The sequence below is a fragment of the Cervus canadensis genome, chromosome 5, assembly GCF_019320065.1.
Source record: "Cervus canadensis isolate Bull #8, Minnesota chromosome 5, ASM1932006v1, whole genome shotgun sequence".
NCBI classification, from domain to species: Eukaryota; Metazoa; Chordata; class Mammalia; order Artiodactyla; family Cervidae; genus Cervus; species Cervus canadensis.
In genome coordinates, this window is record NC_057390.1 from 94287715 (window position 1) to 94302428 (window position 14714).

Genomic DNA, 14714 nt, shown 5'->3' on the forward strand with positions numbered 1-14714 from the left:
GTAGCGTCATCTTCCAAGTGTGACCCAGGGCTCTTAGAAACGCTACGTGTGAAGTCAGAGGAGGGAGTGGATGAAATCCCTGGAGCTGAAGAGTTTGTAGTTTTCATAGGCCGAGGCTGAGGCCTGGTGGAGAGGAGGGCATGGAGCTGGCTCCAGTCTGGTCTAGCAGAGAATCTCTCACTGGGCGCTGGCACGTGTGGGAAAAGGTCCACCTGATCTGGGACCAGCGCCTGACTGTTCTTGGGGAAGAGCCCTCCACCGTTGGGTGCGGCCTCAGTACTACCTCGGGGGCATGGAGAGCACTGCTGACAGTTACTCTGGGACAAACAGCTGGTGTAAACGCGGACTCTGCTGGGCAAAGCCCAGTCACCTCACAACTTGGCCCCGGCGCCCCTGATCCTTCCCTCTGCGGCAGCCACGGGGGCCACTTCACGGTTCTCCCTGAAAGGCCCTTCCCCTGGCAGAGGCCCTCTGTCTAGGACCCTCCTTTCCCTGGCCCTCTACAGCCAGGCCTGGCAGCCTTGTCTTCTTGCTGGATTCAGCTCGAAGGTCTCCCTTGTGAGAAGCCTCCCCTGCCCGCACCGGGACACTGTCCTTGCCTGCAGTCCTGCTGGCCCGCCTGAGGGGCCTGCTCTGAGTGTTCCCTTCTGCCCGCTCCTCACACACCGTCGTCATCTCGTATTTAACATTTGTCTCTACCATCAGACAGTTGCAGGCAGGGACACAGATCCTCAGTGTCTGGGCACAGGGGTCTGGAGAGACTGCAGAGGAAAAGCAGGTGTTCCAGCCCCATCTGCTACTGCCGAAGAATGGATGCTTTTGAACTGCGGTGTTGGGAGAAGACTCTTGAGAGCCCCTCGGACTGCAAGGAGATCCAACCAGTCCATCTTAAAGGAAATCAGTCGTGAATATTCATTGGAAGGACTGATGCTGAAGCTGAAACTCCAATACTTTGGCTGCCTCATGCAAAGAACTGACTCATTGGAAAAGACCCTGATGCTGGGAAAGATTGAAGGCGAGAGGAGAAGGGGACGACAGAGGATGAGATGGTTGGATGGCATCACCAACTCAATGGATATGAGTTTGAGTAAACTCCGGGAGTTGGTGATGGACAGGGAGGCCTGGCGTGCTGTGGTCCACGGGGTCGCAGAGAGTCGGACATGACTGAGCGACTCAGCTGACCAAACTGCCGCCTGTCCCCTTGGGCCGGGCCCACAGACTGACCCAATGCACCCTCCCGTCACTGCTCTCGCACTCCAGGCCCACCACCCAAGCTGGCCCAGGCCCCCTCTCCATGGCCCCATCCCTTCCACAAAAAAAAGACACTGCTCTTTTCCACTTTGCACAAAAATGTATTTCTGTGACATCCCAAAGTACAGACATTTACCCGGGCCCCGGCTGGTAAAGCGATGCGATGTGAGCTCTGCCTGGGGTCTGGCGCAGGCCACGTGAGCATGGAAGGGGGGGCAGATGGGGCCATGTGCTGAGCAGAGGGGCCACAGGGCAGCTGGCCTTTCCCAGGGCTGGGGTGTAGGGGAAGACCCCAGGGGAAGAAGGCCGGGTGCCTCTCCCCTGGGCTGCTCATCCTGCCTGTTCTGTCTGGAGGCAGGAACGCCAGGAGAGTCGGAAGCACAGGCCCAGCGGAGGAGGGACGAGAAGCCACCCTCTAAAGGCCGCCTGCAGTCAGCTCTGCTCCCCAGCCCCTTGTTCCAGACGGGGCCTCCTCCCTGCTGTCTGTGCCGTGAGAAGCAACTCGGAGTGACGTCAAGGGAGGACCACAAGGTGTTTTTGAGATACATCTGTGTGTCTCACACACTTCTCTGAAACCCAGCGAGGAGGTTTCCAAGGGGAAGCCTGGGGGCAAGGCGGGAGGGGGAGGATGCTGGTCTGAAGGTGTCTGCCTGTGGCCGCCAGGGAAGGCTGGCGTGGGGATTCCCCCCCTGCCCGCGGAAGAGGTGTGGGCTCCTCTGGGCCATGGGGCAGGCAGGGGTAGGTGAGGCAGGCTCAGTTCTGCTGGTGGGGTGCCTGGGCACCGTGGGGGCTGCAGGCTGATGAGGGGTGAGGAGTGAGAGAACCACCCTGGCCCCGGGAGGTGCTGGCTTCCAGGGTGGGAAGCAGGTGGTGGGGTGCGCAGGTTCCGGGTATGTTTGGCGGAAGGGGCAGCGGAGTCTGCCCGGGTTCTGACCAGCCCTGGGCTGGGGCCTTCCACAGCCTGGGGCCTGGTGGGAGACTAGGACGCAGCCTCCATAGCAGCGTGGCCTCAGGCAGGCCTGGCCAGAGGGCAGCAGAGCCACTGGGCGCCTTGAGGGCCCTCTGGGGCTGGGACTGCCTGGACCGAGGCAGGTACGGCTCACTTCCTCACCCCAGAGGCCCACAGCCGGGAGCACCAAGGCATTGGGGAAACCCAGTGGGGTTAGTTTTTAATCCCCAAACCCCATCAGCTGCACCGAGAAACCTAGGTGGCGTTCTCGGGCTTCAGTGGGCGGGTTAGGAGGCTGGAGTGGGCTCTTGGGGGCCCCACTGCCTCTCCGAACAGGAAGCGAGGCCAGCGTCGGAGATTACAGGGCACGGGCCAGACACTCACACTGTTAGAGGCCTTTAGTCTGGCAGGGGTGGGAGTGAGTGTGGCAGCGATGAAGGCTTTGAAAGTAGGGGCTTGAGGATGGCCAGGGAAGCTGCAAGGACTCAGGGGGTTATTTCTTTTGTTTTTGTACAGAAATCATACACACAAAACTTCACACTTCCTAACCAAAAAAAAAAATAATATATATATATATATATATATATATAATATATATATCTCACTAATGTTAAGGAAAAGCGTCGGTTGTGCAAAAGTTCCCCTGTGTCCCTTCGTCCAGTGGGAGGCTCCCCGGGGCGTGGGGATCTGCCAGCTGGGCGGCTTGAGCGCGCTTCCTCCCGGCCTCGTGGTCCAGAGCAGTGGCGGGCCGTGGAGGCGGAGGCCTTATCTGGACGTGTCCATGTTCTCCTCTTTAAAGTTACTGCAGTGCTCAATAACCTTGCTGGAGACAATGGGGGAAAGAGGATTGGAGGGTGGGCTTGCACTGGGGTGGGCTCAGCCCCTCCCAGCTGATCAGGCTGCTGGATTTGTTGGCAAATGTTAACCATCATGCTGACTCTGAATGAGATGATGTGTGCCAAGTGGCTGGCAGAGTGGCCGGCGTGTGCAGGGTCCCCAGGAAATGGTACTTGTGGCCATGAATACCTTCAGCTCCCTGTCCTCCCCAGGCCTCCCCTTCCCATGTCTCAGCACCAGGGCATCTGTGGTTAGGGGCTTCCCTGAATCAGCTGAGGCCTGACCCCCAAAACCTTCTGATCTTTTTCAGCAACATCATCCGTCACTTTTTCTTTGTCCACCCAGGCCTTTTTCTTCCCCTGAGTCTACTGGTGGTCCCCAAACTCGTTGCACATGAGGTTCCCCCAGAGATCCTGACCCAGCAGGATCTGGGCAGGTCTGGGTAGGGCAGCTGTGCCTGCCCACGGACAGGGGCTCCACACCCTGAGGGGCAGGTCCCAGCGCAGCGCTGGGAACCACCCCTCATCCTCAGCGGACAGTCTCCCTCCCACTCTCTCTGGCCCTTGGGAACTGCTGTCAGGTGTCATCCTGGACCCTGGAGAGCCTTCCCATTCACACTAAGCCGCTGGGCTGGTGGTGGGAATGGTGTTCACTGCAGCCTCTTTGTGCCAAAGAGGTGCACACTGCCCTTTAGGAGTTAAGGGATGCCTGGGTGGGACAGGACTTGTGGACTTCTCCTAAGCACCCTGCCCTCAGGCTGGCCAGCTCAGGTACACAGCTAGGTCCTACAGAGATTTCAAAGTGATTGGGGTAGGTTATGGGTCAGTCTTAGCCAGTGCTTCTCAAATCTCCTGGAAGCTCTGTTGACAATGCATATTGTCAACAGGCCCACTGCCCAGACCCATTGGAAAAGAAAATCTAGGGTACGGCCTGTACATTTTTAACAATCTTTTTAGGTGATCCTTTGGGGAGATTAAGTTGGAGAACCACTCATTTTACCATTCTCAAACTCAGACAAATCTGTCAATTAAATGTTTAAAGCAGTGCCTTTTGCCAAAAATAACTGCAGAAACAGCCAGTGAGTCCGTCTTTGGGGAGACTCTGAACTCCAAGGGCCCCCCACCCTCCACCCCACCAGGACACTTTCTATTCTACACTGTCTTTAGAACCCGGGTAAACTTAACTACGTCCCCTTCTAGAAACGGATCCTGGAGGAAGCACGGTTGCTACTGATGACTGTGACACGCAGCATCCCTAAGGGTCTTTCTTGTGCACTGATGGGTGTGAGATTCCAGGAGACGACATTTTAGACCTGGAAGTGAAAACCACAGAGCAGCGGAAGGCCTGTGTCCAGGACCTCCACGTTCAGAAACTCATGCATTCTGCCCAATCTTAGAATGTATTTTACCACACTGTGTCCTTTCTTTAGTTGGAGTGTCTTTGGCCAAAAATAAGGACAAATTCTGTTCTGACTTGCTAATGCCCAGGGATGAGAGGACGGGATTTGCTGGGAATAAAGTAAAACAAAACTTACAAATGAGGGCAAGGATGCTCTGCTCAGAGCTGGACCATCTAGTTCCCGACCACACAGTGGCCATCACGACACTCAGGGAGGCCCCAGCTGGACATCAGTATGCTGTCCGCCTCCACTCTCAGCTCTGGGTTGCCCATGGGAACATCAGCCATTCCCAACCACAAGAGGGCCCGGCTGTGTGTCCTTGGCTCCCCCAGTCTAGGCTCCAGGCAGAAACACTGCCAGTCGCTCACCGGGCCATTTCCTTGGTCTCCTGCCGCGCGGTCGCCATCTTGATCATGTCCCTCAGGAGGGGCATCCCGCCTTCTTTGATCAGTAGAGGGCAGTACTTGTCCGCTGTGGGCAGGTAAGGGCAGACAGCACGTGACCAGGGTGGGACTTGTATCAGCCTGTGGCCCCGAAACCCTCCCCTGCTCTGAGGACGGCCCTCCCAGAAAGGGGGATGAAGACTTGGGCCTGAGTGAGGGCAAGGCTGCAGGAGCCATGTTGGCCCAGCCCCAAGGCCAGGTTCCTGAGGCCGCCTGGGGGAAGTGAGGGGTGAACCCCTTGGGAAAGGCTCTTCCCTTTGCTACGTGGTGGCATTTCCCCCAAATGTCACCCAGTCCAGCCCCTTCTATTCTCTGAGAAGTGTTTGTAAAAACAAGAGCTTCCTAAGCACCGCCCCCAGGGTGTCTTGATTCAACAGATCCAGGAACCTCTATTTATTTGTACTTTTTTTTTTTAATTTGTACTTTTAACAAAATATCTCCAGGTGATTCTGGGACCCACCGGGAGGAAACCACCAGGCCTGCCCACTGCGGGGCTTCATGGTTCACTCCCACGAAGAACATTCTAGGGCTCGGGATCCAGGGCTATATAGACACTCCAGAGAGAACACGGGCATTTCAGTGGCCTTCTAGCAGCTGTACGGTATAGTACAGTATACTGGAGCTATTATCATCTCCATTTAATGATGAAAGAGCTGAGGTGCAGAGAAATGAAGGAACCCACTCGAAGTCACTCGAGGGCCCTGTCTGAGAGAGTCCTGGCTCAGAGCTCTTCCCAGCTGCCACGCTGCCTCTCTGAGGTAAGGTGCTACTTTTTAGTAAGACTAACCTCAAGGAATAAAAAAAATTGGCTGAGCTGGTATGTGCCAAGTGCTCTTCTCGGCACCTTATATGTCTTATTTCACAGCAATCCTATGAGGTAAGTACTATTAGCAGCCCATCTTAAATATGAGGAAAATGAGGCCCAGAGAGGTTGAGAAACCTGCTCAAAGTAGCACAGGCAGTCTTCCCCCAGGGCCTGCCCTCTTTTTTTCTGGTTTGTTTATAAATAAATGTTTATCAAAATGGAAAGCTGTTTGCTCGTCTCCCCCACGAGCATCCATCTAGCTGCCTGTCACCTGGTAAGGTACATGACTGCTGCTGTCATAAATGCTTTTGGAATCTTCAGAATAACAACATATCTGCCTTTGCTTTAAAAAAAGTCCTTGTTCCATGCCTTGCAAGCCAACCCTTCTCTTTACACCTTTATATAAAAGGTCTCCAAAATGTTCACCCCAAGCAAGCTGTCCATGGATAAACACATATACGCAGGAGCAAAACAAGTTGGTCTGGACACGTCAAAGTCTCAAGTCCACACCCTTCAACTTCCACCTAATTCTGTGGAGGGCCTGCATCCTCGTCCCCTCTCCTGCCAGTTAACAGAGCAGGATCCGGGCTCCAGGGCTCAACACTTTCCCCTGGTTCTCTTTGCCCACCAACCTTATGAAGTAGGCATCATTACCCCCATTTTACAAGCCCCAGAGAGGTTAAATTACCTGCCCGAGATCACATAGCTAGCAAAGCAGAGAACTAGGGGGCGAGCCTGGTCTGCCATCAGAGCCTCTTAGTGCTGCACCCTCCTCCTCCTCTCCCCAAAAGGCACTGAGCAGAGACTCAGTTCAGGCTCTTCTCAGGGAGGGTGGGACTCTCTCGGAGAAAATAAGTGAGAGTTGTTTTCAAGTTCTCTCCTGTCCTCTTGGACGTCTGGTTCCTCAGGGGTTAGTTCTGGTTTGGGCTGGTCTTACCCTGCCTTACAGAAGGCACAGAGATTTTTATTTCTTATTTTTTTGGTTGCGTGGTATAGCAGGCAGAATCTCAATTTCCCGAGCAGGGATCGAATTCATGCCCCCTGCAGTGGAAGCACAGAGTCTTAACCACTGGACTGCCAGGGAAGTCACAGCATGGAGATATCTGACTATTCACTCATCTGAAGCAGGAAATATTAAGAAAGCTGCGTGTGTGGGGTCTCTGGATGGGCCGGCTCGTCTGCCAGGCCTACTTCTGCCGATGAGGCAGGAGCTAGCCATGTTGCTGTGTCCCACTGATGTCAGAAAGCAGAGGGGGTGGGGGTGCAGACACCAACACCAGCTCTCACAGCGCTCCCACCCGGATCAACACCGATGAGGGAACAAGGGGCGAGCGGGTACTCACGGTAGACAGACACCAGGTTGTAGAGGGCCCAGGTGGCCCAGTGCTGGCTGACAGGTGAGATGCCCTGGGGAAGGAGGCGAAGAATTGGCTCAAATGACCTGTAGGAAGAAAAAACAAGGTTATTTTTGATGCTGGGCATTGGCGGGGTGCACTGGGGGTTCCTCCTCATTGAAGGGTCTCATGGACCAACAATCAGCAGGATGGAGGGGACATGGTGGGGGGTGGATATATGGTCCTTCAACCTGCTCCAGGCTCCACAGAGACAGCTCCCTTGTGAGAGAGGTCATGAGCATGAGGGAAGGAAGAGGAACACAGATCAGGTGGTGCAGAGACAGGGGACGGCGGCAGGGAGGAGAGCCCCCGCCTGGGCCGTAGGGGCAGAGGATCCTGGGAAGGAGAAGATACTGTGACTGCACTTCCCATCACGGCCATCTGGAGTCACGGTCCAAAAGCTTGCAAGATGTATGTGCGACCCGCCCCCCCCCGCCGCCGCCCGCCCCCCGCCAACCCTCTCCCCAGGTCATTGATTCCACTTCCTCTCTCCTCTGAACGGATGGTAACTGGAGCATGGGCAAAGCCACGAGCACAAGCCTGTTCCTGCCAACATGGGTTTTCAGCTTCAGTGTTAATCACTACACCACGGCCCAGGCGCACATAGAAAGTGACTCAATTATACAACAGGGGAGGAGACCCATAGCTGTGACTGGAAATTCAATCACGTGATAGTCAGACTTGATGCCTGATGGATGGAGGTGGTTAAATCTGTGCACAGAAAACTGGTGGAAGGAGAGAGGCTGGAATGTTAGGGGGATGCTCTTCAGGAATGAATGGTTTCTGTTTGTTTCCTGTTGTTTATGTATTTTCTCCTTTTTTTTTTCCTCTCCCACAGCTGAACATGGATTGAACATCTGTGAATGGCAGGCTTAGCATACACAGGTGTTGATGTGAGGAAAAAGGCACCAAGCTGAAGAGGTGAGGTATGCGCCTTTATGCGCACACCTCATGGACCACATGTGCACTCGCCATGGACCATACCTCAGTTAGAAAGACCCAACTCAGGACTAGAAGGGCAAGCAGCGCTGACCAGGCCTCGTTAGGGAGGAGCAGCCTGTCCCAGCACTGACCCCACATCCACAGCCCCCACACCTGTAATTGATGTTTCTCCGTGAGTTGATGTCCCAGCTCTGGATGGCTGCCCACATGCGCTCCTCCACCTCCTCCCGCTGAGGTTCACAGATGCCCCAGGCCTCGGGCCCATCAAACATGATGTGGGAGAGGACGCCGCAGGCGTTGTAGGAAACCTCAATTCCATCTGCCTTGCTCTCCAGCAGGTTGCTGCCAAGAAGGAAGAAAAATGGAGTCCAGATCCCCAAGGCCCACTTCAGATACCGGCTGCCGGACTCCAACTCAGATTAGATGCCAGAGGGACTACTGATTTCTTTATCACTTATTATCCACACCCAGATGGCAGGTTTTTTTTTTGGCTGTGCTGCACACCTAGTGGGATCTTAGTTCCCTGGCCAGGACTTGAATCCGGGCCCTTGAGAGTGAAAGTGCTGAGTCTTAACCACTCAACCGCCAGGGAATTTCCCATGACTGCTTTTTCATTAAAAAAAATTTCTTTTTGGCCATGCTGTGTGGCATGCAGTATCTTAATTCCCTGAACCAGGGATTGAACCCTGACCCCCTGCATTGGAAGCGTGGCGTTTTAACCACTGGACTGCTAGGGAAGCCTCCCCCAGATGACTTCTAAAGGGACTCTGAGGTCATTTAAGATAAGATATTGCTACAAGGGGACCATTTATGGAGGATTGAAAGGATAAAAACTGCACCATAGAGTGAAGGTGACATTCCTAACAGAAAACTAGGCTGATAGCAGTTGTTACAATTGAGCAGTGACTAGAGCTCTGAGCATCCTGGCAACCAAGATGAAAAGAGAAAGGCAAAAAGTACCAACCTGAAGACACTGATGAACTGGGAAGTCATTAGCTGGGGCCGTAGCTCCTTCACCTCTGCCACGTTCCCCAACAGTCCCAGCATATTCCGATGCAGCTCCTGCTTCTCCGGGAACTCCTGGCAAGATAAGAGCCATTGGGGTTAGAGCAGTGAGTACCTGATTCATGTCCGATGCTGGTAACTCACTCACTGGAGTGAGTACCTGATTTGTGTCTGATGCTGGTAACTGGAAGCTTTACGAGCATCTGTCCGGCCATTTCTACTGGACAAAGACAGAGTGCAATTTGCTGCCCTCCTACCTCCCAGTACACCTAGGACACTGCTGGGAACCCACTACAGGGGGTTAAAATGGTAGGGCTCCATGCCACAAACTCAAAGGCTGAGTGTGCAGACCTGACCTATAAAATTATGAATGGGACAAACATGATTCTATTTACCAAAACTCAAAATATTAAAATCCTTTTGGAAACTACAGCAAGAAAATAAAGAATGAGTTTTAGGATGAACAGGCCATCCTACTGGACATGATTCTGTCCAGTAGACACACCAGTGGATTCTGGTCAGACCTGGGCAGTTTGAACCACCACGCTGAGAGGCACCGGTTTGGGTTTTTCCTTGGAGTGTGTGTTGTGTGTTAAGTCACTTCAGTCGTGTCCGACTCTGCAACCCCACGGACTGTAACCCACCCGGCTCCTCTGTCCGTGGGATTCTCCAGGCAAGGATACTGGAGTGGGTTGCCATTTCCTCCTCCAGGGGATCCTCGCAACCCAGGGACCAAACCCATTTCTTCTGTCTTCTACTTTGGCAGGCGGGTTCTTTACCACTAGCGCCACCTGGGAATTCCCTTGGAGGGAGGGCTCTAAGAGAGGCCCAGCCAGGCCGTCTGGGTCAGGGAAGACCTCCACAGCACATCCTGGGCTGGTGGGTCTGAGTGGACCCCACTGCCCTTCCATGGGAACCACAGGGAGAGGGTGGCTGGGGGACCTGGGGTCAGAGGAGAGGCCGAGTGGGGGTCTGGCTGCTGCTGGAGAGGCGCTACCTTCAGGCAGTCCAGGAAGAGCTTCATGCCGTTGAAGTTGAGGAACATCTCGCAGTTGTCGGGCGTCTCATCTGTGATGTTCCACAGGGCGCTCCAGGAGAACTCCATCACCTGGTCGCACTGAGGCGGGGAGAGGGCTCAGCACAGGTGCGCCGGGAGGGGCCCGCAGGCACCCGGGGGGGGTCCCCGGACAGAGGTGCACACCCCCCAGGGCGAACCAGTCCCCTCTCAGCCGAGGGGAGGGGGCGGGTGGCTCCATGAAGATTTGACTTACTATCTTGTCCAGCAGCTTCTTCTGAATCAGCTTCAGCATGGTCTGTGGGCAGAGAAGAAAACTTGAGGGGGCGTGGCAGGAGGGCCAGGGCTTCAAGAGCTACCGTGTCCTCCCAGAACCAAGATGGAGGGAGAAGTCAGTTACCCCGTTCCTGTTAATACTTCCTGACGAGACTACATCTGCCTCTCTAGGCACTACCCTGGGGGCCCAGTGGTTGGGAATCCGCCTTCCAATGCAGGGAACGTGGGTTTGATCCTTGGTTGAAGAACTAAGATCCCATACGCTGCAGGGCAACTAAACCCAAGTACCACAACCACTGAGCCTGCCGCAGCTAGGAACTGACACAGCCAATTAAGTACATAAATATTTCAAGAAACAAACAAAAAACCCCTGCCTCTCTATTTGGGAGGCTGTTGGAAGAAGTGCGACCCACAGACCCGGTACTTAGCATTAGGAGGCCTGGCTCAACCTGGACCCGCCTGGCTTTGGGCACAGCCCTCCCCCACTGTGGACTTCAGCCTCCCCAGCGATGACTGAAAGGAGACTGGAGGTGCCTCCCTCATTCTTCCCTTCCTTTCTCCAGCAGATATTGATGATCTCCCCCATTGTGCACCAGACCCTGTGCTAGGAAGTGCTGGGGACAGGATGATGGAAGGATGTAGCACGGTGTCTCCCACCCAGGGAGGAGGCTGATGTTAAACAGCTAGTCCCTCAGATACTTCTTTAATCCCAGCTGCAAAGACAAAACAGGGGCGCCTGGTCTGAGCAGGCAGGAGTGACTCGTATAGTAGGACGTCCCGGGACAATGGAGGGGCTGGGAGAGGATGACAGAGAGTTCTAGGTGGAGGAACTCTAGGGTCAGAAGCAACGTTCACTGCTAGGATGTGAATCCCAAATCCACCCTTTTGGCAGGGGGTTCTGGAAGAGAGAGGGAGGAGAGGAGGGAAGGGCAGCCCCCCTGCTGCACGCACCACGACAAAGCCCATCTTGCCCACGGCCTCCTTGTGGTCGTTGTCCACCTGGCAGACCAGCGCGTTGCACAGGTGCACGGCGATGCGCTGGATCGACTCGTCCTGCCGCGTGGGGTTGAGGATGCTGAGCAGGAGCTCGTTGACGCGGCGGTACTGGAACTCCAGCTCCTCCGGGATGCTGAAGTTGCAGAGCGTCAGGCAGCAGTTCCGCTGGACCTGGGTGAGGCCAGGAGACAAGCGGAGCACAGTCAGGGGGGGCCCTGGAAGCTGGACCCGAGAGTCTCTCTAGAAGTGTGGGGTCGTCCAGAGCTGTGGCAATCCAGGAAGGCTTTCTGGAAGGAGACTAAGAGGCCATTTATTTTTTTTAATATGAAAAAAAAAGTGAACTATAATATACAGAGTAGAGGGCGAGAAATACCAAGGTATAGTTTCGCAAGTAATTATTAAGCAAACAAACTCTTCAACAACCATGGAACCACCATCTGCGTCAGGAAAAAGGACACTGATCAAGAAGTCCCTGTGTGTCCCTTCCTGATCGTAAGCCCTCTCCCTGCGAGACCGCCCTATCCTGGCCTTTCCATTTGAAAGAGTTTCCAGCAACTTGCGGCGGCTTATGTTCCATTGCAGCCTTGCGAGATCAACCATGTTGTCATTAGTAGCTGAGATGCATTTATCTTTTTTTAATTTGCAGTGTAGAATTCCAATTGATTCATCCAGCCCACTGCTGGTGGACATTTGGGTAGGCTTCGGTGTTTGGTTTCTTCAAGGCAGCCATGTGTATGGGCTCTTCCAGGGCCGCCCACGAGTGGGGTGGAGCATCTGGGTGACAAGCTGTGCATGTCTTCGGCTTCACCAGGTACCTCCAGAATGTTCTCACCGTCCTGTACCAGTCTACACTACCCCCAGCAGCACAGGAAAGTTCCACTTGCTTCACGCCCTTGATTTCTTTTTTTGTTATCTGTGGGTTATTTTTTTATTTCATAGTATTCTCGGCACATTTTCCTCATAATTTAACTTCCCTCCATCCTTTCTCATTAGATATTGGAAGTTCACCACACTTCATCACTTTTACGTGAATATTTTAGAGAATTTAGAGAATATTACCAACCCGGGCTTGATCCCTGGGTCGGGAAGATCCCCTGGAGAAGGGAATGGCCACCCACTCCAGTATTCTTGCCTGGAGAATTCCATGGACCGAGGAGCCTGGTGGGCTCTAGTCCACAGGGTTGCAAAGAGTCAGACAAGACTGAGTGACTAACACTGCAAACCCTTGTTAACTCTGTCCTTCCCCCCATAATATACACACATTTTGTAATTTGGGGAAAAAATTATTTTAAATTATAGAAGCAAGACTTACTGTGAAACATTCAAATAACATTATCTGAGCAGAAAGTGAAAGTCCCTTTATTCTTCAGAAGTAATCCCTATTAAAAGTTTGGTGCACAACCATCAAGATTTCTCTACCATGAAAATACAAATATGGGGAGGGGAAGAGCAAAAGAGGTTTTATCCACATTGGTCCAGAACGTCTCTTCACTTGTCCACCCACAGGGACATCCATGTTTCCATGTTAGGATGTACAGATTTACCCTCATATGCCATAATGTCAGTGGATCTTACACTACTTTGCAGGGCCAGGCCCCTATTGTTGAAAGCTTTTGGTTTCCTCTGACTTCTATGTATCAAAAAGGGAGAATGTATATATATTTTTCCTTTATGAACATCTCTTAACTGTGGAATACCTAGGCCAAAAGGTCAGTGCACTTACAGTTTTGGCAGGTTCTGCCAATTGCCCCATGAAGAGGCTGTCTGATTCATACCTCACCAGCGGAAAACGGGAACGTGTTCTTCCCCTGGCCTTCGTCAATGGGTATCATCAATCTCCCCAGTCAAAAAGTGGTTTTTATTAATTTCTATTTCTTATTACTATTTCTTTGAATGAGTTTATTAATTTGCAAGTCTTCAACTAGCATTCTTTTTTCTTTAAAAAAAAAAAAAAGACACCCCTGGGACCTCCTTGGTGATCCAGTGATTAATCTGTGCTTCCAATGCAGAGGACACAGGTTCAGTCCCTGGTTGAGGAACTTAGATTCCACATGCTGCATAGCATGGCCAAGGGGGAAAAAAAAACAAACCCTTTTACCTGATGATAAAATCTATCTCAACAAAGGAAAAAGTTGCTCTCAAGTCTGGAGTTGGGCGTCAGCAGGAAAAGGGGCCTCCTCACTCCTGCAGAGGTTGCATCCCCACCAGAGCCTTTCTGGAGGACAATGCAAGAATATATATCAAATGCTTTAAAAATACACAGACCCACCACTCCAGCAGTTCTCTTTTTAGACAAATCTCATAACAAGCATGGCTTATATGTATTCAGCAAAGCCTGATTTGAAAGAGCAAAACATGGGGACTTCCCTGGTGGTCCAGTGGGTAAGACTCTGAGTTCCCAATACAGGGGACCTGGGTTCAATCCCTGGTCAGGGAACTAAATCCTGCATACTGCAAATAAGATCCCGCTTAATCACAACTAAGAGCTGGCACGTTCGAATTAAAAAAAAAAAAAGAAATAGCAAAACGTGAAAAGCAACCTAAAATGTTCAACTGTGGGGCTGACTCAGTCAGTGTAGCCCACATACTCGGGGGAGCCCCCTGACTGCTCCGTGGGGATGGGGCTTGGCCACGGCCTCCAAGTCCCCAACAGAGTCAGCACCAGGGCGGCCTCTCTCTGGGGGAGGCGCTGCACACGGTGCTGACATCAACAATTAGGAAGCTGAACTGTTAAAACCAGCTGCCCGGGGGGGAGGAGCCCCAGGATTGGCACTTTCACTTTCTAGTTAGTCTTAAACATTTTCTGTTACTTAAATTTGTTTTCTAAGCATTAGGGAGCTCACTTTTTGTCGCCAGAAAAGAAACATGACTTTTCAAATTTTTTTGTTAAGCATTTGTTGATATGGGAGATATTCACATTCACAAGATGCTGTTGAAATGAAAAGCCATGTTACAACACACAGGACGCACAGGATGGTCCTGTTTACTCAATAATTATGCACAGACTAAAAGCCAGAAGGATGTTAATGGTGGCTATCTCTGTGTGCTGAAATTATGGCTTTCCCTCCCCCCTTATACCCATAATTGTAATTTTTTGCCAGTAAAAATTTGATTACTTTTATAACAAAAGCAGCTATTAAAAAACAAAAAACAAAAAACCTACCCCAGCAGAGCATTACTGGGAAGAAGGGTTAAGAACAAGCAGGAGCAAAGGCCCGAGGCCCCTGGGGGAGGGCGGGGTGGGAGACGGACGGTTGGGTGGGGCCAGGTCAGGGGGCCCTGAATGCCCTGTCCCAGAGTCTGGGCGGGATGCCCTGGAGGGGGGCGTTGGGAGCGGGGCGGGACAGAGCCAGGAGAGAAAGGGGGAGAGCAAGCATAGTACCCATGGGGCTCAGCGAGGCC

At 52.7% G+C, this 14714-nt stretch overlaps 1 protein-coding gene across 2 annotated transcripts in view; it reads right to left on the bottom strand.

Moving 5' to 3' along the window:
- Nucleotides 1-1331: 1331 nt before the first annotated feature.
- Nucleotides 1332-14714, bottom strand: part of ZER1 (zyg-11 related cell cycle regulator) — a 30388-nt gene continuing 17005 nt past the window's right edge. For both annotated transcript variants that reach the window (XM_043469762.1, XM_043469761.1), the window contains exons 9-16: nt 11268-11483; nt 10297-10338; nt 10023-10142; nt 8985-9100; nt 8174-8362; nt 7028-7125; nt 4805-4907; nt 1332-3023 (exon numbers count right to left, since the gene is read on the bottom strand). In XM_043469762.1, the coding sequence (XP_043325697.1) occupies nt 2966-3023; nt 4805-4907; nt 7028-7125; nt 8174-8362; nt 8985-9100; nt 10023-10142; nt 10297-10338; nt 11268-11483 (942 nt within the window). In that variant the 3' untranslated portion in view covers nt 1332-2965. The remainder of the gene's footprint in view (nt 3024-4804; nt 4908-7027; nt 7126-8173; nt 8363-8984; nt 9101-10022; nt 10143-10296; nt 10339-11267; nt 11484-14714) is intronic.